Consider the following 12,396-nt stretch of genomic DNA (forward strand, 5'->3'; position numbering starts at 1 on the left):
AATAAATATATTAATAATAGGAAAAAATATTGTTAATGGTTTGTAGAACAATTGGAGCTGGGAGCATGGCCTGCTGCCATTGCCAAAGGGGAAGATAATAAGCATCGGCGACGTGAAGATAAGAACTCAGTAAGATGAGGAAAAACGATGGACTTATCATCCTAATAATTTTGCTTTTACTTATATTATTTGAGCTGGGTGATCTTCTATCTCTATAGTTTCAGGCTTTCTGTGGTTTCACAATATTATTTACACAGCTACTTATGTTTAGTGATCATTGTTATTTATTACATTATGTCGGTTGTTATTACCTCAGTTTTTATGAGTTATTTTGTTGTTTGCTGTGGCTATCTTTTTTCCTTACTTCTTCGTGTCCGTATACAATAGTTTGTGTATATGCCCTTTTTATATTTCTTTAAGGATCCGTTGGATTGAAGATAACCCAGCGTAGAAAGATAAATTTTTTATAAAATTATCTTGTTTGATATGAAAAATAGATGAAAAAGATAATAAAAAAATTAATAAATATCATATTTATTTTTTTAAAAAAATAAAATAAATATCATGAAAAATTAATATTTTATAAATTTTTAAATTATGATAATTCATATTTCACAAAATATTTTTAATAAAACTGCATACGTAATGATTGAATTTATTTTAATATTTTTTAAATTTATTTAATAAAAAAATTTTATAAAAAAATTAAAATTAAAATAATATTATACAAAGAGATATGTGATTATATAGTTATTATATAAAAATTAATTAAAATTGATAATACTATTTTATTATTAAAAAATATTTTATGTCGAAAAATATATTTATAAATTTAATCATATTTTTATATAAATTTATCTTCAATCAGACGTAATAATTTTTTAATATTATTTTTTAAAATATTTTTTTACCAACCAAATGTCATAATAATTATTTTTTAGATAAATAATTTTTAAAAATTATCAGATTATCCAATAACATGATTTATCCCCACAAAAACGGATCTTAAAAAAAAAAACAAAAATAAATAAAAAAAAAAAGCCCAAGTCAAGAGACGCTGTGCTTTATCCTGCTGCCATGATTAGACCAGTCTCGGAATTCGTTACGGCATGTGACACCACTCAAGTCATTGAAGAAAAAAATCAGGGCGAGTGTCTCGCGTTGAAGAAAAATTTCTGGTCGTTGAGGCGGCCTTCTTGGAAAATTATGGTTGATTGACCAACGCGGTCACGGTTCAGACCTCTCTGCTCATAATACGGTCACCGGAGCGAATCAACGTGAAGGTGGTCTGAACGAGTGCCAAGCATGAAGCAGCAACAGCTTGTATCAGGGGTTCTTCTTCTGATATTTTCCTTCGATGTTTCTCTCTCTCTCGCGATGGACACCATCACTCCGAGCCAGCAAATCGCGGGCGATCAAGCCTTGGTGTCAGCCGGGGGTGTCTTCGAGCTGGGTTTCTTCAGCCCTCTCAACTCCACAAACATATACCTGGGTATATGGTATCATAAAATTCCCGTTCCAACAGTTGTGTGGGTCGCCAACAGAGAGAACCCACTCCTAGATTCCTCCGGAGTTCTTGAGCTGAGCACCGATGGAAGCCTAGCACTCCATACCAAGACGAACAGCACGATCTGGTCCACAGTCCCGTCTTCGGTCAGCAACCCCGTCGCGAGGTTGCTGGACTCGGGGAACCTCGTTATCGTGACAGAAGGTAGTTCTGAAAAGAGCCCGGCCCCTGCATGGCAGAGCTTCGATTACCCGTCCGACACGTTGCTACCGGGCATGAAGCTGGGTATGGACATTGGAACGGGTCTCGATCGCTACCTCACACCGTGGAGGAGCCCCGTTGACCCCTCTCCCGGGAGCTATTCTCTCAGAATCGATGTTCGTGGATCCCCACAAGCCATTATCTGGAACCAGAGCGGAGGGGTGACCCTGATGGACTTGATTTCTAATGATTTGTTCATCTTCAACTATGTCTCTACTCCCTACGAGGTAACTCTCACCTACGATACCAAGAAACGATCCATAACATCGAGGGTGGTGTTCAATTCGTCCGGGGAGGTTCAGCAGTTTGTTTGGGTTGATAAGGAGGAAGAATGGCAAGCACTGGAAGACACGTGTGACCTAGTTTCATGTGGACCCAACAGTGTTTGTACCCCTGATAGCTTCCCGGCGTGCAATTGTTTGATCGGAACAGAGCCCAGGTCAGTCCTCAATTGGTCTCGCGGGGATGCTTCCAGTGGGTGCTTCAGGAGAATTTCGAGTTTAGCATGCGGGGCTGGCGACGGACTCGTGCTCATGACGGGAACAAATCATCCAGAAATGTCAAATTCCGTGGAAAACATGAGCATGAGCTTGGAGCAGTGCAGAGATGCGTGCTTGCGCAACTGCTCTTGCTCTGCTTTTGCCAGTTACGAAGAAGGAATAGGCTGCATCATGTGGGCTGGCGATCTCTTTAAGCTGCGGCGGTATGCAAATGGTGGACACGATCTATACATCCGGGCTGCAGCATCATACTTAGGTATGTTTACCGATTCCAAGAATTATTATACTTACCACCGATGCTATAGATTAGAGCTCTAGCATGAAGCAGAGAGGTTCTGTTAGCTTATGAGCTCGGTAACAAACGAACGATGGATGGGGCTACTACGCAAGAACTATGTAACACCATCAGCTGGCTGGAACAGTACAGTTGCGTGACTGATCAATTTCCGAGTTGATCAGCCATAACTTGGACGCAGGGCGACTGTTACAGCCATGTAATGCTACTTATCGCTGTTGACCTTTGTCCTTCTGATATTTTTGGAGATATAGACTGGTATACAGGTAGCAGGGGAGAAACTTGCTACAACAACTGCCTCTAGGATGAAATATGCACATCCCGCTTTCAATTAGAGACCTCAATGGCCATAGACATTTATGATTGAGATTCTTGTCTGCAACCTAAATTTGAACCAAAGTGGCTTGTCGTGGAGCTAGCTGGGGCTGAAAATGGATTGGATATTAGCATGTTCGTACCCATACCCAATTTTGTTTGACAAATGCGGATTGGATATAGGTAGTAGTTGGATACAAAAGTTCGTATTCATTTTTATTTTAAACAGATATGAGTATGAATTGGATCGTAAAAATATGGATGTAAATTAGATGGTTAAGCTTTATCATCACCAGAACAGGGATATCACGAAGGAGAAGGTAAACTAAGGAAATATCATGTTGACATGGCCACTTGTTTCTTTTAATATGTTTTCTTTGATACGGATATTAGTTAGATGCTTAAATTTTATATCTATATTTGTATATATTCGGGTATGAAAATGGATCTAAACAGATATTATCTGATCCATTTTTACTCCTAGATGGAGCTGAAATGCATTGATCATCTAAGAAATGCCAGTTGGGTCTCTGGTTGTGAAGTCTAACATATCCTACTAGCACAAGTACCAAACTGGTATACTTGAGATGCCTTAGGGAAGCAGGTGCCAGAGCCGGCCCTGGGGCGGGTCAAACTGGACGATCGCCCCAGGCCCCCGATTTTTTTTTTCTAGGTAAACCAAACGTCGTTCTCCCTCTCCCGAGTCTCGGCATCCTAACGGCTCCCAACAACAGCTTTAAGCTTTTTAGCCCTTAATGTCCTTCGGATCCGACGACCTGTGGCTCCTCTCCCCCGTCTCCTCCTTCGTCTCCGACCTTTTCTCAGAGTTTTCTTCCTATTCTGCTGTCCGTCGGTGATTCTTCTTTATTTTGGACACCAAAAATCAGATCAAAATCCGTCAAAAAGTTAAGTAAATCTCTTCAATCCTCTTCTTTCAATCTGCTATGAATTTTAAACTTGATTTTTTGCCGATTTATTGTCAGAAAAATTCTTGAAATTCTAGTTCAGCAAGTTCCCCTATTTTTTTATTTTTTTATCTTTCCGGCACCGTTAGGCCGCCGTCGGTCACCGGGGCTTGTGGTTGTCATCGTCCGGTCGTTGAAGACTGCCACATCGCTGGGAAGGAGGATCTCCCTTATGGGTTGTGGCCTTGCCTCAGGAACAGGGATGAATTGTTCTCTGTTTCGTTAAAAAAAAAAAACAGAGAGAAAGAGTCCCTGTTTTATCGTGGAAAAAGAAAGAAAAAAAAAATTATTCGACCTGTTGGCTGAATTGGATTTTTTGATGCTTTATATATAAATTTTTTTATTTCTCATTTTAGATCATTGAATATGTTGTACTCTCAGCTTCTCTTGTTCTCAGCTCATTGAGTCTTCCAGATAAACTTTTTCTCTGACCATTCTCTACGCACATGTAACAAATTTAAAATTAAAAAAAATCATTGGAGCCTGTGGTTGTCGTCATCCGATCGTCGGAGACCGCTCCTTTAGTTGTGGACAGTGTTGGTCGGAGAGGAGGATCTCCCTTACGACCTTATCTCAGGAACGAGGGATGAGTCCTCTATTCTGTTAAAAAAAAAAAAAAGAAAGGATCCCCTATTTTACCTTGGAAGAAAAAGGAAAAAAAAAGAGAAAAAAAAATGATCTACAGTTCACACAATAAAAAAAAAAAAAAAGATGATCCACACTGTTCTGTTAAAAAAAAGAGAGGATGAGTCCTTTATTTTACTATGGAAGAAGAAGGAAAAAAAAAGATGGTCCACAGTCCACACAATAAAAAAAAAAAGATGGTTCACACAATATAATTACATGGATTTATTAATTATAATCCAATTGGTTTAGGTATATGAAATTTGACCCGTCCATGTGAGAGTTTCAATCAATATGTCAGTATTCTTGCATATGATGGAATATATTTAATTTTATACACCTAGGACTTGCTTTTTTAAATAAATATAATTATGGTCTTTATATCCATCTTATTTTTTTAGATAGCTTGTGGTTTTACTTCATTTTCTTATTATTTTTACTATATCTTATTCTTAAAATAATTGATTAATTATCATATTTTATTTTTCAGGTTTAAATTTTTATTACAATTACAGTAGCTTTTGCTCAAATTTTGTTCCATCAAAAAAGCCTTCATGCAAGTTCTATTGTTCTATCAAAAAGCTTTAAATCAGGTTCTATTGTTCTAAACTTCAAATTTATTGATTACTAATTTTAGCTAATATTTATTATTTTATTTATCAAAATGATACCTAGAAAATATCCTTCGGGTCATAAAAAACTTAAGAAAAAAAGAAAACAAGAACAATTGACTCAATCATTAAAAGGAGGTCTTGATAAATTTATTATAAGTAAAAAAAGTGATATAGTTGAGAATTCAAATAATATTGCTAGTGAATTTGTCAATGAAAATATAAATGTTACTTGTGAATTAGATAATGATAATAATAATATTAATAATAATAATACTAATAGCACAGATGATCTCATTAGTGGTGATAAAAATTTAATGAATGAAAAATCAAATGAATCAAATACTTTTGACATTTATGATCCTAGGATATGGGATAGTCTTGATATAAATTTTAAAGATTTATTAATTAAAAATAATCCTAAAAAAGATATTAATATAAAGTTTCCTCTTGATCAATATAATAGACATTTTTCTTTAACACATTATGATCGAACTTTACCAAATAGAGAGCAACATGACCGAAAATGGTTAGTATATTCAAAAGAGTTAGATAAATTATTTTGTTTTTGTTGTAAGCTATTTAAATCAAATGATAATAGTAGTAGAAGTCAATTAGCAAGTGATGGCTTTAGAGATTGGAAACACCTTAGTGAAAGACTTAAAGTTCATGAAACTAGTAATGATCACATTCATAATATGACCACTTAGATTGATTTACAGAATAGATTTAAAAAAAATCAAACAATCGATAAACATATTCAAGAGCAAATTAATAAAGAGAAAGAATATTGGAAAAAAGTACTATTAAGAATAGTAGCTGCTGTTAAATTTCTTGCTCAAAATTCTCTAGCTTTTCGTGGAACGAATGAAAAAATTTATTAAAATAGTAATGGTAATTTTTTACGATTAATTGAAATGATTGTTGTTTTTGATCCAATTATGCAAGAACATCTTAGACGTATTCAAAATAATGAAATTCAATATCATTATCTTAGTCATAAAATTCAAGATGAGTTAGTAATTGCATTAGCATCTAATATAAAAAATTTAATAATTAAAAGAATTAAAGAAGCAAAATATTATTTTATTATACTTGATTGTACTCCAGATGCAAGTCATCAAGAACAAATATCTTTGATCATACGATGTGTGAATATTTCAAAAAGACCAATAATAATAGAAGAATACTTTTTAGAATTTTTAAAAATGGATAATACATCAGGTTTAGACCTTTTTAATGAATTACAATCTATTATAGAAACTCTTGATTTAAACATTGATGATATAAGAGGACAAGGATATGACAATGGATCTAATATGAAAGGAAAAAATTAGGGAGTACAAAAAAGATTATTAGAAATAAATTCTAGAGTATTTTATACACCATGTGCTTGTCATAGTCTTAACTTAACACTTTGTGATGTGGCTTTATCTTGTAGTAAAGCTAAAACTTTTTTTGGTGTAATACAATGTATATATAATGCATTTGGTGGTTCTACAAAGAGATGAAAAATTTTACTTGATAATATACCTAATTTAACATTAAAGCCATTATCACAAACATGTTGGAAAAGTCGCATTGAGAGCGTCAAAGCAATAAGATTTCAAACTTCACAAATAAGAGAAGCTTTATATCAATTAGCTGAAATTTGTGAGGATTCAAAAATAAAGAGTGAAACTGAATCTTTAGCAACACATGAGCTTAAAAATTTTAAATTTTTATTAGGAATGATTATTTGGTATGATATACTATTTACTGTTAATTTAGTTAGCAAAAATTTATAATCTAAGGATATGCGTATAGATGTTGCCATTGATCAGTTAAAAGGATTAGTTTCATTTTTTGAAAGATATAGAGAGACTGGCTTTACTTCTGTCATGATTTTAGCTAAGAAAATTGCAAATGAGATGGAAATTGATCCTATATTTCGTATAAAACATCAAGTAAAAAGAAAAAGATAATTTGATGAAAATATTAATGTAGATATTGAACAATCACCAGAAAAATCATTTAGAGTTAATTATTTTTTATATTTAGTAGATCAAGCTATCTTTTCATTGAAACATAGGTTTGAACAATTTCAATTATATGAAAATAATTTTGAATTTTTGTTTGATTTCAAAATATTAATTTCATTGAATGAAGAAAGTTTGAAAAAATTTTATCTTAATCTTCAAAATATTTTAACAAATGGTAATCATTATGATCTTGATGGGATTGATTTATTTTCAGAATTAAAAGTTCTAAAAGCAATTATGCCAAAAGAAAAAAATACTGCTATAGATATACTTAATTATATTAATGAAATGAATTGTTATCCAAATACATCAACTGCATATAGAATATTATTGACCATACCTGTCACTGTTGCCTCTGCTTCTGTTTTTCAAAATTAAAATTATTAAAATCATATTTATGATCAACAATGTTACAGGAAAGATTAAATGGTTTAGCTATGCTATCTATTGAAGAAGAATTATTGTCAAATATTGATTACAAAGAAATTATAAAAAAATTTGCATTACAAAATATACGTAGATTAATTTTTCAATAATAATTAATATTTAAAATATATTAATTTTTAATAGAAATTTTTTTTTTATTTGGCCCCGGGCCTAAAAAATATCAGGAACGGCCCTGGCAGGTGCACATCATAGTGCCAAGATTTGAGTGTCACCCGACTAGGGTCACAGTTCAGGTGACCTCAATGATGATCTATGAGGATTGTGAACACTTAAACATGTGAAAAATAAAGCACCCGGATATTCCCTTAAAACGAAGGAGGTTCCATGTTTGAAATTTAGATGTCTTATAGAACTAAATAATTCCTTTGAATGGATTGTCCTTTACGTTTTCTTTCATTTAGAAACAAAATTATTTGGAGGTTTAACCTGATTTAGACGTGAATGGAGTAGACTAAGAGGATGGAAACAAGCCACCGTTTCAGATCAACAGTGGAGTTTTCTGACCGGAGGCATGTGTGGCGGCCAACCTCGTCTACTTCAATGGTTTCTTTTCCAAGAAAAATAAAAGGAAAAAAAAAAGAATCATTTCAATGTTAAATCTATCAAAAAAAAAAAAAAAGGGACAATATGTTTCTTTAGATGGAATTCGCCATATGCCTGTTATATAGTTCGGCAATCTTTTCTATCGAAGAAAGAAATGGGTCACTGCTCGAGAAAAAATGCAAACAAAGAAGGCAAGCTAATATTATTTGCTGCATTGGTGGCAATCATGCAGGTCAATCATCACATACCAAGAGGAGGCGAAAATGGGTCATTGGTGGACTACGAGCAGTGGCTGGTGCTGTGGCTTCTTTACTAGTGTTGGTATTGTTTATGTGGTGCATAAGGAAGAGATTGAAAAAGAGAACAGGTAAAACAACAGCTTCACCTCTACAGATGAGTTGATCTCATAATTATATTATAAATACAATATTTGGAAGGAATGCAGCAGGGAAAGGATTTAGAATTAGGAGAAAATTAAAAAAGTAAATGCGATATAGGCCAACAAAAAATATAAAGACTAAAAATGATTGATAAAATAAAATGATAATGTCAAGTTATTGGTTCATTTATGTATTAATTCATATATAAACAAGACTTGAAAGAGGCAATAAGAAAAGTAATAGTTGCATGGTCATCACCAACAGGCAACAACACTGTCTAGCATCACTAGTTTGTAACCTATTGGTAGTATAATTTGCATATCCATTTAAAATTTGTTAATCATTGAATGATTCTAGGTGAATTTGGCTGCCCTAACTGATTGCATTTGCATACCTAGATATGAAATTGCTCTGTGCATCTGTTACCATATTTTACGTAGATCTTCCCCAGATATATTACTCTCATTTTACTCTCTTCAATTTTCTTTAACAAGATAGTAATGGCCCACATACAAACATTTTTTTTTTTTTAGGAGAATGGAATGCAAATAATGCAAACTTCTTGAAATTTAAAATTGAAAGATCAAACTCTTTATTTGTTTATTTTGGAACAGAACTATTTATTTGTTGATTGTCATCTAGATAAATAGGATTGCGTATGGTGTAAAGAATGCAAGATAAACCAAGAGTATTATTGAGTGAAAGATGAACTTGAAAAAAGTTTCAACACATTTATCAATCTGCATGCAGCCTCTTAAATTATTTCATACATTATTACATTATTTCAAGCTAGGGCAAGAATATCATGTGACAAGTATCATCATCAAACACATGTTTTATATTTACACTTGGAATTTAGAGGACCAAGGCTCGAATAGTTCAGAAGGGCATCAGATTAAATCATCATTATATTCTTAACGCTTGATCAAATATGGATGAGGATGCTGTAACTGTGAATATACAAGCTAATAAAAAGAGTTAAGTTAAATATTGGTCTAGCTGTATTCTTATTTGGTCACTCTATATCAGGTACAACTAGGATCTCCTACCATCATGAAGCTACTACAGGAGAAGTCCTCGAACTGCCATCATTTGACTTGTTCACCATCACATCTGCCACCGAAAACTTTGCTATCACTAACAAAATTGGCGAGGGAGGGTTTGGCCCTGTTTATAAGGTGAGATTTAATTTCATAGGCATCTATGTTCATCCACTTGTTTCAACTACACCATCATAGCAACAACATATGACCCATGAAACAGTGTATCTACCCGATTAGGATATCTTATCCTATCCTCTTTATCATATCTTGTCGCAGCTCATCATATACCCATGTCATTATGCATGATGTAAACTAATGTAATGCATGTATTTTTGCAGGAAAAATTCTTAACATCTATTGTTTTGATGGGTTTTCTTTCAAAAAAAATCTGAATAGAATAAGTTGTCGGACTCAAAATCATATTTAGACCCAAAATGCTTATAGCATTCATGCTTTGCAATGTCTTATTTCCCTTTGGGCTTCATACAATCTAAAACAAGGTGTTTTGGGTGATGTGCAGATACATATACAAGCACACCTAATTCATAAATATGCATTAACATGAATGTCAGGGATTGTAGTTAAGAGTAATAAACCAAACACCAATCTGATACAAAAAGGCCATGAAAGAAAAATTGTGCTCATTTAAGACTGTAAAATGGGGAGGAAATACTAGAATTCTTATGATGTATAAAGGAGATGATAGCGATTAATCACCATCACAGGGCATGCTGTTTGAGAGAGAAGTTGCAGTTAAAAGGCTGTCAAGAAGTTCAGGACAGGGCCTCGAGGAGTTCAAAAGTGAAATTCAACTTGTTGAGAAACTTCAACACACAAATCTTGTTAGGCTTCTCGGCTGCTGCATTGAAGCAGAAGAAAGGATATTGATATATGAGTACATGCCAAACGGAAGCTTGGATAAATATATCTTCGGTAACTCATCATTGTGTGTATGTTTTTCTTTTTTTTTTTTTACAATTTTTCAGCTACTAACATCATGGATTCCAAATGTGATCAGATTCAACCAGAGGAGCTCTCTTAGACTGGCACAGACGCCTCCATATCATTGAAGGGATAACTCAAGGGCTCCTCTACCTTCACAAGTTCTCCCGATTGAAGATTATTCATAGAGATCTTAAAGCCAGCAATATCCTCTTAGATGCTGATATGAACCCAAAGATTTCTGATTTTGGCATGGCTCGAATCTGCAGCTTGGATAGATCACAAGTAAATACGCGTCGGGTTGTTGGCACATAGTGAGTAACACTTGCCTCATCAATGCATCACCCCATTGCTAAAGAAAAGTACATAATACTCACTTCAACTAATATACACTTTTACTAAATGATGGAGTCCAGTGGTTATATGGCACCAGAATATGCAATGGAGGGTGTTTTCTCAGTGAAGTCTGATGTCTTCAGCTATGGAGTCCTCCTGCTAGAGATATTGAGTGGAAAGAGAAATGCTGGGAATCACAATTTCGGCCCATCACTCAACCTCATAGGACATGTGAGCTAAAAAGCAAAGAAGAAACACTAGTTCTCCTCATAACTGAATTCCTACATTGTATTTAATAATGACATGTTTTTACTTCAGGCATGGGAGCTGTGGACTCAAGGGAAGGAAGCAGAGCTGATGGATCCATCTCTAGGGGATAGCTGTCCAGCTAATGAGCTATCAAGATGCATTAATGTGGCACTCCTATGTGTGCAAGAAAATGTGGCACATCGGCCTACAATGTCTGCTGTTTCTTCTATGCTTAGCAACGGTTCTGCAGCTCTACCAACACCAAATCAACCTGCTTTCTTCTTTGGTAGACACATGACAATTGAGGCCTTACGGTTAGACATGCAGCACATTTCTTCTGCAAATAATGTCACAATTTCAACAATAAAAGGTCGCTAGAGCTATGTCAGTCTAACCAATAATTCATATGAGGAGATTCCAACTACTCTTGGAATTCATCAAAACAGGAACCATTCAGTTGCTCAATTCATTGTTTCACTTAAATTGCTCAGGACTCGGTAATTAACTGTTCTTCTAGACATGACCAGATATTTCCTGTTGCTTAATGGAATGGATTCTTCCTCTGATTTCATTTGAATTTTCTAGTCTTTCCATGATGACAAACATTCCAAAACTTGTATCAAAAGGTGTAATTGTCACTTTCTTAAATGCTTATGATGTTCAGTTTGTGATAACCCGGCCCAATTGAGGCCCAAAACCAGCTCAAAGCCCACCCGAAAAAAAAAAAAAAAAAAAAAAGGAAAAAAAAAACAGAGCAGGAAGACTCCCGATCGGAGTCTTCCTCTTCTCCGATCAAGAATTGAAGTCCTAGGGCCATTGAAAGACCCTAGGACGAACCCTATAAGAAACTCCTCTCTCTCCTCTTTGGGTAAACCCTTCAGTCGCCGTCGATTGCCGGAGATTTCCTCCGATTTTCCCGTTTGAAGCCGCGACTCCTCGACCCGTGTTCGCCGCGATTTCTCGCCGGTGGGGGTCACCGGAGGTTGTGGTAAGGTCTCCCTCCTCTCCCTCTCTTCTCTCCCTTCTTTCCCGTGCCTGTGAGCACGATGGCCGGCGACGGGTGTCGCCGGATTTAGTTGGAGAAGAAAACCCCCTGTTCGCCGCCTCTTTCCTCTGATTTTCCGACACCGACGGTCACGCCGACCGCTGGCCCTGGTCTCTTCGAACCCGGGAGAGTCGGCCGTTGCCGCCGGCCACCACCGGCCATGAGATGGCCGTGATCGGCCGATCAAGGCACGGGGACCTTAAGGTCCCCTGTTTCGGCCCAATAAAAGCCCGGGAAGAAGAAAAGAAAAGAAAAGAAAAAGGGAAAAAGAAAAAAAGAAAAAGAAAAGAAAAAGGAAAAAGAAAAAAAAAA

General features: G+C 35.2%; 1 protein-coding gene across 1 annotated transcript; it reads left to right on the forward strand.

The window, feature by feature from the left end:
- The first annotated feature begins 1,065 nt into the window (after positions 1-1,065).
- LOC105039737 (G-type lectin S-receptor-like serine/threonine-protein kinase At4g27290) lies at positions 1,066-11,584 on the forward strand. The gene is made up of 7 exons (XM_019848194.3): positions 1,066-2,524; positions 8,322-8,456; positions 9,499-9,647; positions 10,238-10,445; positions 10,531-10,768; positions 10,871-11,021; positions 11,109-11,584. The coding sequence occupies exons 1-7, from the start codon at positions 1,306-1,308 to the stop codon at positions 11,415-11,417; spliced, it is 2,409 nt and encodes an 802-aa protein (XP_019703753.1). The 5' UTR covers positions 1,066-1,305; the 3' UTR covers positions 11,418-11,584.
- The last annotated feature ends 812 nt before the right edge of the window (positions 11,585-12,396 follow it).

Source organism: Elaeis guineensis, chromosome 1 (genome assembly GCF_000442705.2).
Source record: "Elaeis guineensis isolate ETL-2024a chromosome 1, EG11, whole genome shotgun sequence".
Lineage (NCBI taxonomy): Eukaryota > Viridiplantae > Streptophyta > Magnoliopsida > Arecales > Arecaceae > Elaeis > Elaeis guineensis.

What these genes read in the sequence shown, in the direction of transcription:
- LOC105039737 (XM_019848194.3), top strand. Translation starts at nt 1,306, where the DNA reads ATGAAGCAGCAACAGCTTGTATCAGGGGTTCTTCTTCTGATATTTTCC. An exon ending in GAGATTGAAAAAGAGAACAG is followed by an intron (nt 8,457 to 9,498) that starts GTAAAACAACAG and finishes ACTCTATATCAG; the next exon opens with GTACAACTAGGATCTCCTAC. An exon ending in CGTCGGGTTGTTGGCACATA is followed by an intron (nt 10,769 to 10,870) that starts GTGAGTAACACT and finishes GATGGAGTCCAG; the next exon opens with TGGTTATATGGCACCAGAAT.